The sequence below is a fragment of the Hylobates moloch genome, unplaced genomic scaffold (genome assembly GCF_009828535.3).
Source record: "Hylobates moloch isolate HMO894 unplaced genomic scaffold, HMol_V3 SCAFFOLD_3, whole genome shotgun sequence".
NCBI lineage: Eukaryota > Metazoa > Chordata > Mammalia > Primates > Hylobatidae > Hylobates > Hylobates moloch.
The window spans coordinates 82,537,458-82,552,108 of record NW_026652278.1 but is presented as its reverse complement, the minus strand read 5'-3'; the positions used below and the strand labels follow the sequence as shown (position 1 = coordinate 82,552,108).

The 14,651-nt window shown below is 45.1% G+C and overlaps 1 protein-coding gene across 6 annotated transcripts in view; it reads right to left on the bottom strand.

Annotated features, from left to right (window-relative positions):
* The window catches only part of WDFY4 (WDFY family member 4), a 294,231-nt gene that overhangs the window by 238,507 nt on the left and 41,073 nt on the right, over positions 1-14,651 (bottom strand). For all 6 annotated transcript variants that reach the window (XR_009212844.1, XR_009212843.1, XM_032142065.2 and 3 more), the window contains exons 8-12: positions 14,234-14,391; positions 12,260-12,712; positions 9,787-9,891; positions 7,767-7,957; positions 300-880 (exon numbers count right to left, since the gene is read on the bottom strand). Coding sequence is in view for 4 of the 6 variants with exons in the window: in XM_032142065.2 (XP_031997956.1) it covers positions 300-880; positions 7,767-7,957; positions 9,787-9,891; positions 12,260-12,712; positions 14,234-14,391 (1,488 nt within the window). In the remaining 2 variants the exon portion in view is untranslated. The remainder of the gene's footprint in view (positions 1-299; positions 881-7,766; positions 7,958-9,786; positions 9,892-12,259; positions 12,713-14,233; positions 14,392-14,651) is intronic.

Sequence of the window (14,651 nt, the reverse complement as noted above, 5' to 3'; positions counted from 1 at the left end):
GACAGTAAAGATCCCAAAGGAGAAGGTGAGTGTAGCAGCAGGGTCCTGCCCTCCCTGGTTCTTATGTGACTCGACAGCATCCTCCAACACAGTACTGACTCAGATTGAATTTTCCATCAGCTCCCAAGGTAGAAGAGTGTGGAGTCAGAGCTAACTTGATTTGAGGAAGTTGAGGTCACATGACATTTCTGCACACCCATTCTGTAGCTGAGCCTTCCTACCGAGTACACATGCGCAAGACATTAGAGTAAGAATGGGAGACAGAGATGCACTGATGACACACTGGCAGAAGAAGCTACCTCTCCTCCAGGTCTGGCCACTGCTTGAAGTTGCGTTGGGGGTCACTGCCAGCTTCTCGCTTCTGAGCATCCACAACCGGCCCCTGCTTGGCCCTCAGGGACTCCTTCAGGTCCCCACGCAAGTGGAGGGTGCCGCTGGCCATGCTGTCCAGAAAGCCAAGGATTTGGAGGCAGCTCTGTATCCGGGGTGGGAGTGAGCCACTGGAGGAAAAGGCAGTGCCCAGCAAATCCGCAAAAGGCCTGGCCTTTGTGTCCGCCCAAGAACGCAGCAGGGTGCTCTCTTCCTCCAGGGCTCCAAAACAGCCCAGCAGGCAGAGGTCCTCAGCTAGCTTCTCAAAGAGCCCATTCCTTCTGAAGAAGTCACCATTGACAGGGTCCCAGTGCAGCGCTGCGGACACAGCACAGAGAGTGTACAAAACCAGCTCCAGGGTCTGTCTGGGGGATACTGCTCCCCATGCCTGCAGCGGGGGCTCCTGGAGGGAGCCTTCCAGGTCAGAGAGCAGAGACAGCAGCCCGTTGAACCCGCTGGAGACTCTGAAGGCAGCACGACCCTTGGGGGTCTCCAGGATCCGGAGCAGAGACTGAAACACCAAGCAAATCAAAATGAGTGCACTCCAGGAGGTAGATTAACCCTGAGCCCACACACATTCCTGCCAGAGCGTCCCACTAGCTCTTCCCTCAACGCCTTCAGGCCAACAAGCTACAGGAAGGATCATTCTGAAACATTGGGATCTCCATATTGTTCCTCGTATGGTTTAGGTTTTCCATATGTGCCTACTACACTAATCTATAGGGTCGATTTAACTATCCTGTTTTTTGACTTGAATGCATATCCTTCCAGAAAGCTTCTGTTCTGTAGTTCATACTCATCCCAGGTCGAGTGCTCACACATCCCCCTCTCATTCCCTGATCAAAACTCTCGTCATACTCTACTGCAGCTACTTGAAAACAGTCTCAGCTCTCCACCAGACTGAAGCTCCACGAGATGGAAACCATATCTGGCTTCCTTACTACTGTGGAACACAGCACACACTTAATGACAACTTGCTAAATGAGTGGGATGAACCATCTCTTGTACTGTACAGGAGACACACAGTGAAATCCTTATAGAAGCAGCTTGTTATTCCTTATCTCCCTCTCTGTGCAAGCACGGCTTCATCTATTATATTAGATGAGGGGAAACAGTAAAGTGAATCAACTTAAAATGTGGTATGAAAAGAGTGTGTCAGAAAGAGAAGAGAAACCTGCAATGGAATGAAATGCATAGGCATAACACATAGCATAGGCCAAGTGTGCAGAAAGCAATTAGGCCACTGATAGGATACATCGTGGAATTCACCACCCTCCAGATCACTGAGAGCTTTACTGGCCAGCCAAACTTTATTTCCTTCTAAAATCAAACCTTTCTTGAGCACTTACTTGAGCCCAGTGCATGGTATATACTCTAGGCAATCAATACATGCTATTGGAAGGAAAGAGGGTGGAAGAGAGAGACAGAGGGAGGGGCTACATTTTAAGCGTTCTCATACTGTGCTTCATCGAAATGTGAAAAACACATGGATGATTTTAAATAAGTATTAAAAGCCTGTAATTTTTAGTACTTATTTATTGATCAGATAAATTGCACTGGACTCCATCTAAAACTCAGGCATTTGACGTGTGTTTCCTAGAGAGTGGACAACCTTGTGGGTTCATTAGTAGACTGCGGAGAGAGGTGTGAATTGTTTTATCTTTTCAGATATTTAATGCCCTAGTGTGACAGGGAAGGGGATTGTCTGAGAAGGCACAGTTTGGAGTCAGTTTCAGGAGGCCTGAGACAAGGTTCAAAGAGAAAAAATAAAAGAGAAACTCCCTATTTGGGGGAGGGGTGACGCTGTGACTTAAATGCATGGTTTAGGCGACAGTCTGTAGTATGATAAGTGGAAGTTAGTGAAAAAGAGAAAACTGGTAGCTCAGAAAAACAGGTGGGAAGGGTCTAGGTATTTAAATTCTTTTTAGTTAATAGAAACTTAGTAAAGTTACAGGTCACTATCAAACATGAAGTCATGCACTTTGGGAGCTCCATCTTTTTTTTTTTTTTTGAGACGGAGTCTTGCTCTGTCACCCAGGCTGGAGTGTAGTGGCGAGATCTTGGCTCAACGTAACCTCTGCCTCCCCAGTTCAAGCGATTCTCCTGCCTCAGCTTCCTAAGAATCCAGCTCCATCTCTTAAATGCTGGCACCCTAACCTAACAGTGGTGTTTATGTGAAACAATAGAATGTGTGTTCCAACCACTCGGATTTTGTTCTCTAGTGTTATATTCCACTACAGGAAACGTGAGCTGCTGGGCGAGTAGTCTGTCTCACATTCCAGGTCAGAGAACACAGGAGGAGCCTGAACTCTCTTAGTGCACACAGGCGAGGATTCTTCCAAAGATAAAGAGAAACAGCAGCCAAGGATATGCGTAAAGGGCTTCCAGGGCCCCATCTATGACATTTCCAGAAATTTAAAAAACAAAACAGATTGCAGTTACTAGGAGAATCTATGAAAGACCAAAGTCCATAATTACATTCAAAATGGACAAATAACATAAAGCGAGGTAGAAAGATTCGCCTTTACCAATACAGGTCAATTGATGTTTTCCCAGTTATAGAAAAAGAAAATGCACTACTCACAGTGGTTAGATCAGTGATACCCCACCACATCTCAGACGGACACTGCGGGGAATTAAATTGTCATTTTGCTCTTTGAAAGAAACGCAGCATCAGGGCCACCCACTAAAGGGGGCAGTCAAGTGTGAATCGTGGGAAAGACTTCAGGGAAATTGATTTCCAAGGTCACCCGAAAGATGGGGGCAATGATACTGCTTTCTCCTCCCGAGTGAGGATGTGGCCTAATTCTTTCTGAATTTGGCCAAAAACCCAGGAAAGTTGGACATTTGTAGACACACCCTCAAAGCAAAGCATGCGGATTGTTGGAGTAGGTTCCTCCAGGATGGTGGTACTCAGTGTGCGTATGTGAAAGCTCATGGCTTAGGGTGGGCAAGACCTTTCCCTGTGTAGACAGAGTCACAGCAGCTGCCTGTCCCTGCCCCACCCTGGAGGCCCTGGGGCCAGGAAAGGCTAAGGCAGCTCTGCTGCATCTGTGCCTGACTTATGTGCGCAACTCACTCCCAGTAAAATGTTATTTTTATGGCTGAGTTGGAACCTCACTCCAACCTTGACGTGTGTGTGGTGGTTTTGGTCCCTCCTTTCTAACTGATAAACCATACCAAAGGCTGTTCACTGCGATGTGGTACAGCATGTGTCTGAACCTGACCTATGCTTGGTCACGTGACACATGCCATAAAAAATCAATCAGTCACAAAGACATCAGGAAATCTTAAGCTCTACAATGTTAAACAGACTAAATTTATGTGAGTGCTTTCAATGGCTCTAAGACCTCTAGGAGCTTTGTTTAAGGCAAATGGAATGAATAAACGCTTCTGTTTGTCACATAACACATGACAAAACAAACATCAAGAAGGGAGAATGATTAAAAAACAAAACTGATCAGATTACAGACAATCGCCTGAGTGCTGGGTGATCACTATAAACCCCTCTTCCCCCAAGGAACCCCCTCCCAATTCCATTGTCCGATTTGATGCCAAATATTGCTTAAAAGAACTCCATCACTCAAAGAGTGTTGAAGCAGATATTTTAAAAAGCAAAGCAACCCAATAATCACCCTCATTATGATCTGTGTCTCTCAGTGGGTTTGTCACCTATAATTCCTAGATGGTTATTTTCTTTTCCTCCTCTTGGGAGGGAGAGGAGGAAGGAATGGCTGTCCTTAATTGTTGCTTTGTTTGATTTATTAAATTCAGAGTCATTATCTGAAATGGGGGTAATCTCATTAGAACTTAGACTCCTCTATTATTTCTTGGGATGGGGTTAATTTCATATTTGCAGAGTCATAAAGTAAAGAGTCCAAAATCCAATTACAAAGGCTTAATTTCATAGCAACTAAAGAGAAACATTTCTATCATAAAGGAAAATAAATACTTTGCTACTTCGGGAAATGGTTTGTCAGGAATGGGGAGTCTAGGAGGAGGGTCTCCATTACTGTCATTCAACTTTGCATGATAATGCATCACATAGGGTTTTCAGTCTGTGGAAGGGAGTAAATTTAATCAGCTGAAGTCAAAGTAATCAGGCTGGGGTTGACACATTTCAAGAAAGGTCAGCGTTAAGCACATTTTCTCATCCTAACTGAGTTACCATGTCATCGTCTCTGAGTTAGTATTCCTCCAGCTTGAATCTATAAAATGGATGTCTGCTGCAAAGCGCTAACTACGTTAGGACTAACAGGATTTATTTCACATTCTATTATTTGTTATTCCTCATAATTTTCCATGTGTCATGCTGGAAGACAGGTGAGGTAATGCAATTAAGCTCAGAGTTGAACAGCTAAATGTATATTAGCAAATCAATCTGAATTTGTGCATAATCCAATCACAGTCCCACCGGCCAAGGAGAGGAAATTCATTTGCTTACATTATTCTTTAACTCAGTTATCATTTGCCAGAATTAGGTGGTGAAGTCACATGTGCTTCAGTATTGGTATGGAAGTGCCACTGGTGTTTGAAATAACTGCCCTAAGTTGCTTCTCCAGAGTGGCTGGCGGACAGGCCACAGGGAAGGGATGCAGAGTGATGGCATGCGGTGAATGCACTTCGGAGATGGGAAACCTTCATAAGAAGGGGCAACCTCTCATCCCACTCAGACACACTTTGTAGAAAAAGTCCCTATGGGCAGAGTTGGCTCTCACCTTCTAAAGAGAGAGATCCAGTGAGAAACAATTCACTTAACATCTTCGTTCCAAAGTTTCAGGGGGTTCCCATGATGACTTAGAAACAAATGTAGATGTCACATCTGATTCCAGCAAACCTTCACCACTTGCTCATGTGACTCAGTGGTGGGCGAGTCTGGAAGAGGCACCATTCCTCCCAACTGCCCCCTAGAGCAGCAGTGTAACAGCCCTAGTCCTTGGAAAACAATGCCAGCTCCTGGGCCCTCCAAATGCCCAGCAGTGACTTGGCACCCAGGGAGAAGACAGCACATTGAGTGCAGGCTATGACTTCGTTAAATAAGCTCACCAGTGTTCTTCCCTTATGTGCTCTCTTGATAACTGTGATTCTGAAATGATATTGAATCTGTAAAACACCATAATGACTTTACGTTACTAATTCTAGAAATTTAGTCCTATTGCCCAAGGGCTGACACTCCAATACGATGCCTCTGGGCTACAGAGTAAACAATAGGAACTTTCTATGAGCAAAGCAGATCACTCTTTTCTACATTGGACACAAAAATACTTTTACTCTCCAAGCAAAGTAAAAGCAAAACTTTCCTCTCTGTGGGTCTGTTTGGCTTTCGATACGGCACTGTCAGGAATAATTATTCACCCAATAGAAAACCACAACCCTGACTGGTTAGGACATGCCTTCCCTGTTCCTATCCTATCAGAACATACCAGTCAAGCTGAACATGGACATATGAAGGAAAATGTACCAAACAGCACAGTGAAGTGGAATGATCTCTCAGTTTTCAGTTGCTCGCCTTAGATTCAAACTCAACTTCACCACTTAGCAGTTGTGCAATATTAATTTAGTCAATGAAGCTCTCTGGATGTCTCTCTGCCTTTAACATTAAGAGATTGGACCACATGAATCTGAGGTAATTCCTAGCTCCAGTATTTTCTTTATTTTTGATATATCTCTTCCTTACCCTACTCTCTGCTTCACCCATCCCTCTCACTCCCTTACCTCAAGTAATCATGGGATTCAAGTGTCTTTCAAAAGGTATTTAACTTTCCTTTTTTTGTTTCGTACAAATCACTTTCACTGATTCTATGGCCCTGCAATTAAATCACTGGCTGAGTTCTTGTCATCTGTGAAACATGATGATTATGGTCATGATGCCACTTTTGGACGGACCACGCAATGCTTTGGCCACACCAATCACTGCTGGCTTAGACCACATAATAACTGGAACAGCTCACATCAATGTCTGACATCAAATGTGCAGAGAAATAAAGTAAGTATGATGAACCAAACACCATTCTCTAAATGTTAAAAAGGTTTTGCATAGAGATAGGCTTAAGTAAGGTAGGCTGATGATTGACCTAATTTTGGAAATCAGAGCAACTTCACTTTTTTTTAAATTCACCAAGAATCAAATATATCATGTTAATGAAACATGAGCATGTTGGCCGGGCATGGTGGCCCACACCTATGATCCTAGCACTTTGGGAGGCTGAGGTGGGAGAACTGCTTGAGGTCAGAAGTTGAAGACCAGACTAGATAACATAACAAGGCCCCTGTGTACAAAGAATACAAAAATTAGCCAAGCGTGGTGGCACATGCCTATAGTTCTAGATACTTGGGAGCCTGAGGTGGGAGGATCACTCAAGCGATCCTTTTTAAAAGTCATAAACTCACAAAGACAAAAGCAATGTAAAAAAGGAACAGCAACAAAACTGTGAAAGCTGTAAGGCAGAAAAGATGGCAAGAATGATATTTGTTATATGTATTTAACTATTTTAAGATAACTTGATGAATGTTAACAATATTACAAAAACATACACTTATATCTTTGTTGCCCAAACATGATAACCCTGACTCACTTGTCCCTTTGTGCCCACTGTTTCCACACCTCTGACTGCCTTTTGCTTCTTTTTCGCAGCTCACAGGTTCTCTCCCCAGTGGGCCTTCCTCAACCGGGTAAGGCAGCGTTGGTCTCTCCTACTTCTGTGTTCCCGTAGCAACCTGCATTCAGTGTCTAACCAATGCATCCACCACACTGCAATGTAACTATTGCTTACTTATTAGCACCAGGCTATGAGCTCCCAGAGGGCAAGGGTTGTATCACAATTGACTATAAGTCCCAGGTACTCTTCATCAGCCCTGGTAATGGGTTAGATGCTCAATAAATGCTGATCAAATCAACAAGGCAGCTACTTGGCCATTGCTGATTTGAGCTGCACTTCCATAGTCTACAGTGTTGTGGGAAGTAGCTGCCTAGCCAGGAAAAACATTTCCTAGCATCCCTTGCATCCAGGTGAGTCCTGCCCAAAGTTCTTCCTAAAGAAAATTGGACAGAAAATAACCTGTGCCAGTTCTAGGCCTGAATGAAAATGCCTTGTGCAGCTCCCCATGGTCTCTCTTCCCTTGTCTGCTGCCCAAGTTAGATGCCCAGGTGACGGTAGTTCCTGAATGACAGTTGCCAATCATTGACTGGACTGTATGTTGGAAAGAAATTTCAAATGTACCAGGCTACTGAGGATATGGGATTTATTTGTTATAGCACCTGACACTACCTAATACAGGGTACTGCCTACCACATATAGTGGCTAACTGAATTACATGAATACAAATGCCTGAGTGAATGTGGATCACTTGGTGCATATCCATAGGAAAGCCATCCTCAAAGGAGGACTTAAAATCACCTTCAGGAGATCCAGTTTCAGCTGCAGCTCCCCCTGAGTGGATGAGCATAGAGCACCCACAATGATGCTCATGTACTCCTCGGCGTTGATGGCTGAGAGCTGCTCCAAGATGCTGAGCGAGGCCTCCCGGTAGCACTCGTCATCCAGGAAGATCTTGATGAAGGGCACCATGCCGTGGTCCTTCAGAACAACTAAGGACCAGACAGACAGAATGGGGCTAGGGCCAGGGGGAACCTTGCCACTTCAGATTCAATCAAAAGAAAAGCTTTTTCTTATAATTTTCAAACTTCATTTTGCTATTTTTTATGTTTCTCTTTTGCTCACTGGTAAATTTTTTGGTAATCCATACCCACTGTTAAAGTGAGAAGCAGAAAAAAGAAACTGTGGATCTGACGATTTTTTTTAAAAAACTGCTTTCTCCTCCAATGAGAATCTTATTTTTGAAAAAAAAAAAAAAAAAAAAAATGACTAACATCTCCCATAGGAGATCCATTCAAGAAAGGAGAGATAAGTTTAAGAGATCTATTGTACAACATGGTGACTAAAGTTAGTAAGAGTGTCATGAATTCTTGGGGTAAAAAAAGAAAAAAAAATAGAAACCTAAGTAATAAAAGCTTTAACTAGATCTACCTCTCCCTTGATTTCCCCATAATTTCCTCCCCAGGGCCAATGACAATTTTCTCTCTTCTCTCTGCCAGAATTCATATAGAAAGCAAACCACAGTTTAAGCTAAGAACATATTTAATTTCTAGATAGGTCCTTGGGGAGAAAATTAAAGAAATCTGACTGGTGGTATATTTTTGTTTAAAAGTAATTCCAAACATTTTTTCCCCAGGATTGATATTGGAGTAGTCCACGTGGAATAAAAACTAGGAGGCAACTGGATCCTTCAAATTTTTCCAATTACGGGCTAGGTACCTCTGACATGGAAATCACCTTGAAAGCCTGTTTAAAAGTAGATTCCTGGCCAGGCGCGGTGGCTCACACTGGGAGGCCGAGGCAGGCAGATTGCCTGAGCTCAGAGTTTGAGACCAGCCTGGGCAACACGGTAAAGCCCCGTCTCTACTAAAATACAAAAAAAAAAAAAAAATTAGCCGGGCATGGCGGCGTGCGCCTGTAGTCCCAGTTACTCAGGAGGCTGAGGCAGGAAAATTGCTTGAACCCGGAGGCTGGAGGGTACTGTGAGCCAAGATGATGCCACTGCACTCCAGCCTGGTGACAGAGCGAGACTCTGCCTCAAAAAAAAAAAAAAAAAAAAAAAAATTCCTGAGCTCCACCTTGACTGACAATTAAAGGTCTGGATGTGAGCCTAGGAATATGCATTTAGCCAGCACCTCTAGGGAACCTTTTGCAGACTAAATGTTAGACTCTCTGTCTCTGCCATAATGAAATAATTTCTTACATTAGGTATAGTTACTCTGTGAAGGCCTCAGATAAAGATGCCTAAAGCACCAAACCCACTGATATGATGTTGGTGTGTCTCTGTCATAATATATATATGCACATATTATTTTTAAAACCCAGAAGCCACATGATCTTAGGACGCCAAAAGAAAATTTGAATGGATTACATTGCTAAGTCCATCATGTCTGATGAGAGCACAACAAATTGCATTTCTTTAAAATGGCTAGATTTCTTTGCCCGTATTTTACTCTTTGGATCTAAAAAATAAAAATAAAAAAGCATCTATAGTCAGTGCAGCAGGACACTAATAAATTTCACTTGAAAAGAGGAGAGGGGGCTCTGTGGTCTCGTAAATTTAGAAAATGCTAGATTGTGCATAGTCTTTTTGTCACCAATTTTATTTAGCAACCTTAGAAGTAAAAGGTGTCAACAGAGGTACAGTATCTACGAATTTACTGATGATCACTGAACATCGGCCAGGAGAGGAGCATTAGCCACAGCTAACGCTGTGTATTGGTTATTCCTTGAGTATAACTTGTGAACACTGCCATAAATAACCAGGAAAGAGTTCATGTTTTACCAAGCAGTGATGAGGCAAACTTGGCACCATCCTTACCTGCATTCCTCACTGAGCCTTTCAGAAGTGTGACTACAGTCCTAAGCATCACACAGGTGAGTTCTCTTTCTGGATCCTGAACACCAGGAGTGGACACTTTGTTTCCTGCCATATTGAAGAAGCAACAACAACAAAAAAATAAGTACAAGTGGTATGACCCCAAATCTCTGACTCCAGCTTTCCATCCTCTTAAGGAGATGTGAATATAATGCTTTCATCATAAGGGAGTGTGTATCCCAATTAGTAAGATAGAAGGCTGTTAACCCCTACAGCACGGGTTCTCCATCTTGAGCACATCAGCATTCCCTGAAGGGCTTATTTTGTTAAAACCCACAGCCCCATGCTGGGTCCCATCCCCAGAATTTCTGATGTAGTAGTTCTTGGATGGGGTTCTATAATTTGCATTTCTGAGAAGTTCCCAAGCAATGCTGATGGGGCTGGTCCAGGGACTGCTCTTTGAGAAGCATTGCCCCAGATGATACACAGAACCCTGCCTTCTTAATTTTCCTTTGGCCACTTTTACAGTTTGCCATTCATCCTTGGGAGGGATGACTGCCTGCTCATTCCTGAGCCATGGGGAAGCTCAAGAGAACCTGGAGTAAATAGGTGATCCCAGTAGACCCATGAGGGCAAAACCAGATCTCTTTATTCCCCTTGAATCCCCATGCCAGAAAAGTGCCTGACACAAATTGGAAGCTCAATACTTATTTGGGGAATGAATGAATGAATGAATGGAATATAGAGTTTATGAACCAGGAGACAGAGTATCTAAGAAGCAAGAAGACACATTTAACAATAGAAAGTACAAAGTAAGACTAGACGCATGAGCTCACAAAAAAGTTTAAATTCTCCTAGGAATGGTCATGGGTCTGGAATTGGATTTAAAAGCAAATTCAATGTTAGGCTGCTGAAAAGAAATACCAGCTAAGATAAGACAGAACCACCAAAACAAAGAGACGATGTAAAGACTTCTCATTTAAACACCAAGGAAAGCAGATGAAGCAATACATTAACTTCATTCATGGTGGGATTTAAGGACAGAAGTTACTAAGCAGTAGAAAGTAGCTCATAAAATACTGTCCAGGGGTTGGCCCAGAGGCCCAGACACACAAATCATCCCTTGGGCTCCTCCTCTGCAGTCCTGATCCTATTTGCAAACACTCCCAGGGAGGAGCTGGGTCTGTCCTGGCCTCCATAAGATGCCTGAGCTCCTTCCTGGGTGTCTGTCTCAGTCTATGGCAGTACCACTGGAACTATAGGGACAAGGTGACTGATGTTTCTTGAGCCCCTGTTATGTACCAGGCACAGCAGTGGGTCCTCTTCAGAGATTCCGTCATTAAAATCTCACAACATTCCAATGATGTCGACATATTACCCTGTTTTACCGAGGAAGACACGGCCCATACGGGTTAAGTCACTTTCTCAGGATCACTCAGTTTGTCAGTAGCATGGCCAGGATTCCAGCCCTTAGCTCCTTTCCCTCAGAGAGGCCCAGGAAACAGACAGACTGGTGACCTTGGCTTAAGTCTGAAGCAGAATTACAGAAGCAGCCAAAGGCTAGAGAGCTCCCTGACCCTTCCAGCCAGTGCAGTGGGAGAAGGAGAATGAGAGGAGGGAAGGTGGGCAGAGTAAGCATCCAGATTCTTGTGTCCCAGTGTCCCTCCTCCATGCTGATTTCCCAGAGCAGCAGGTGTAGACAGACTGAGTGAAAGGCCAGAGGAGCTGGGGAAGGAGTTTCCACACCTTGCTTCCTATTGTAAAGTCAATGGAGATGGTAGTTAAAGACCACCACATAGAGTGACTCAAGCAGGATATGTGGTGGGGAGCATGGTGAGGCAGTGCAAGAGCCCAACCCCGGAGCCACCGAGCACTCTTGTGAGACCCTAAAGCCCCAGGGGAGCAGCAGAGGCTATTGGAGTTGAGACTCCAGGGTGTAGGGGCCAAGTAGGGGCAAGGGGACGTTGCCAAGGAGCCACAGGTATGCAGCCCAGCAGGGCACCAAGACTCAGAGGGGCGTGCTGGGCCAGCAAGACTCCAAGGAGCTCTCTCCCAGTGGGAGACCACTGAGCCAACAGTGCAAAGTGAACAGAGTGAGCTAGGAAGCCATATCCCAGCAGACCCCAGAAGGGTCCCCAAACCCCAGGCCTCTCTGAGCTCCCATTCCTGAGGAGCCATCAGACCCCTGCAGTCTCCCTGTCTGTACACCCACACAATGTCTAGGGCAAGAGATATCTAAAACCTGGGAATTCACAAGGCCTGAGTTAGCCCCAAGTTCACCCATCCCTTTCACTTCTTCATGGGGAAGACTGGGAGGCTGCCTGTCTTTTGTGAAACTATGTGTGCCAAGCATACCTTCCCAGTGACATGGGCATGCTCACTTTCTGTTACATTTGATGGGCAGCCAGATTGGCCCAAAGACCAGACCTGGCTGACACTGACCCCTGCCCGTCCCTCCCAATGCGCCCAGTGGCACCTGACTTCCTCATGATCTTGGCTTGCTTCCGAAGCTGTGCCAGCAGCAGGCCCAGGAGCCCTGAGTCCCGGAAGATGTCGGTGAAGAGCGGGTCCCCACCAGCGATGCTAAGGATGCTCTGCAGGGCCATGAGGGTGCAGGACGGCCCAGGGCTCTCCTTGATCAGATGCTGTACCTTTCGCAGGATCTCATGAGGCACGTAGTGCAGCTCGAACACCAGGGCCTCTAGAAGCTGGAAGAAGTGTGCCTGCACTGGGGCTGGCTTCAGGGGCATGATCTCTACAAACTGCGAGATGGGCTGCAGGGTCCACTCCAGCAGGAAGAAGTTTCGAGCATTCCAGGCCCACATGGTCCTGATGGCTGACAAGACTTGTATGCAGAGGACAGAGTCACTGGCTTTGTGGAAAACATTCTGTAGGACCTGGAAGGCCTGAAGATTCTTAACAGTCACCCCTGAGGAGGAAAACAAGAATGATCTTGCAAGTCATTTCTCCTGCCTGTGTCTACAAATGGATGTTTTCATTACAAAGAGGACATGCCATTTGAAGTTCCTGTGTTCTAACTCCTATGGGCACATGTCCATCAGAAGTCCAGAAAAGCCAGCCACCCGGAGTGTGAAGAAGGCTGGTGCGGCATGGTCCAAGATGCACTCAAACTGTGGCCACTCTGAACTGACATGTGCCATGAAGGTCAAGTACACATTAGATTTCAAAAAGATAATACAAAGGAAATGATGCACAATATCTTGTTGATAATTATTTGTATTGCCCATACATTGAGATGGTAATATTTGGGATATATTGAGTTAAATAAAATATATTATCGAAAATAATTTAACTTGTTTCTTCTTATTTAAAGTTAAAAATTATATTTAAAATGATATAACGTGACTTGCATTGTATTTCCATTGGACAGCATTGGGCTAGGAGGATTGGTTTCAATGGATTAAAATCAAATTATTGTGGAAATTACTAGCAAAGTCAGTTTTGTTTCTAGACAAGCTGATAAATAATTACACTTTCCTGACCCACCCCCACCTTTTTCTCCAGCTTGAAGGTTAAGCCTCATTCTCTCCCCCCGAGGAGACACTTTGTCAGAAAGCTCCCTGCCTCCAGTCTTCTCTGCCTCGGATACCAGAGATGTTTGTGAAACTCCTGTCTGATTCAGGCACTCCCCTAAACCATGTCTGTGCTCCTATGTGTTGCTGCATCCCGTCCAATGGCCCTTCTTAACCTGAACCCTGCAGCACTGCAGCCTCCCTGACTCTATTTTGCAGGAGCTCTCACTTCCCAGACTCACCCAGCCATCCAGGCCACCATTTATTCCCCAGACTGTCATTTCTGCCTTTAAACTTTCTCCCTTCATCTCAACCTAGACAACCCACACTTAGCCTTAAAAACTCCCTCCAGCAGGCCCTCTGTTCGAGGTTTCCTGACTGAGCTGGGTCATGGCTGTGCCTGATGCATTTCTTAGCTGATTCTCCAGCAGACTAGGGTTCAGAGATATGTGACAGTCTCCACAGAGGAATTTTAGGGAGCAGACAACTGGCCTGTTCACACTGGCACCCAGCATGGGGCAGAGTGCCTGCCACACAGAAAGTATCCGTGCCTGCTGATTGAGTTCATCAGTCAATCAATGTCTCAAAGTACTGAGAAGTCACTGACTCTGAGCCTGGATGGCTGTTTTAGGGCCATCAGTCCCCATTATATAAGCAAATGTTGCAGAGTAAATCACACCTGGGGTGAGGGAGAGAACTAGAGGCTGCCTCCGTTATTTGAGAGAGTCTTTGCCTTTATTAAGCAATGTTTCCACTAAGTCTCACGGGAGACATTCATAAACTCCCCAAAGGTTGTGACAGAATCAGAGCCTACTGCACCATTGAAAAGTATACAAAGAATCAGGAGAAGACCCTCTGTAGTCTTCTCAGGGCTCAGCACTAACTCTTCCAGTCACCCAGACACAAGAAAGACCCACCAGATGCCTCATGATGGAACTTGAAGCCTTCAAGCTGAGGGTAAGTGACGCTGTCAAACACCTTCAGCTCTGAACTCCCACAGGTCGTCAGCCACACCACCAGCCCAAGGAGCTCCTCCAGCTGCGGGTCCACTTCGCTCTGGGTCAGCCCATCATACCTGGGGGGACAGATGAGGCCAGCTCCCTGTACTTCCTAGATGGAGCCACCACATGCGTGCATGGTGCTCTCAAGGAGACAGAGGCAATGGGGATCTGCAAGCTGGGGAAGACCCCACAGGTCTGCACCTGAGGCAATTTAGAGGCAAGGGAGCGCCCTGGATAAACTCCACTCTGCAGATGTCAGTCTTAGATCCGAAGAAATGCATTTGGAACCTGTGAAAAGCTATGCCATCTGCTCACAGGAAGGTCACTTTCCATG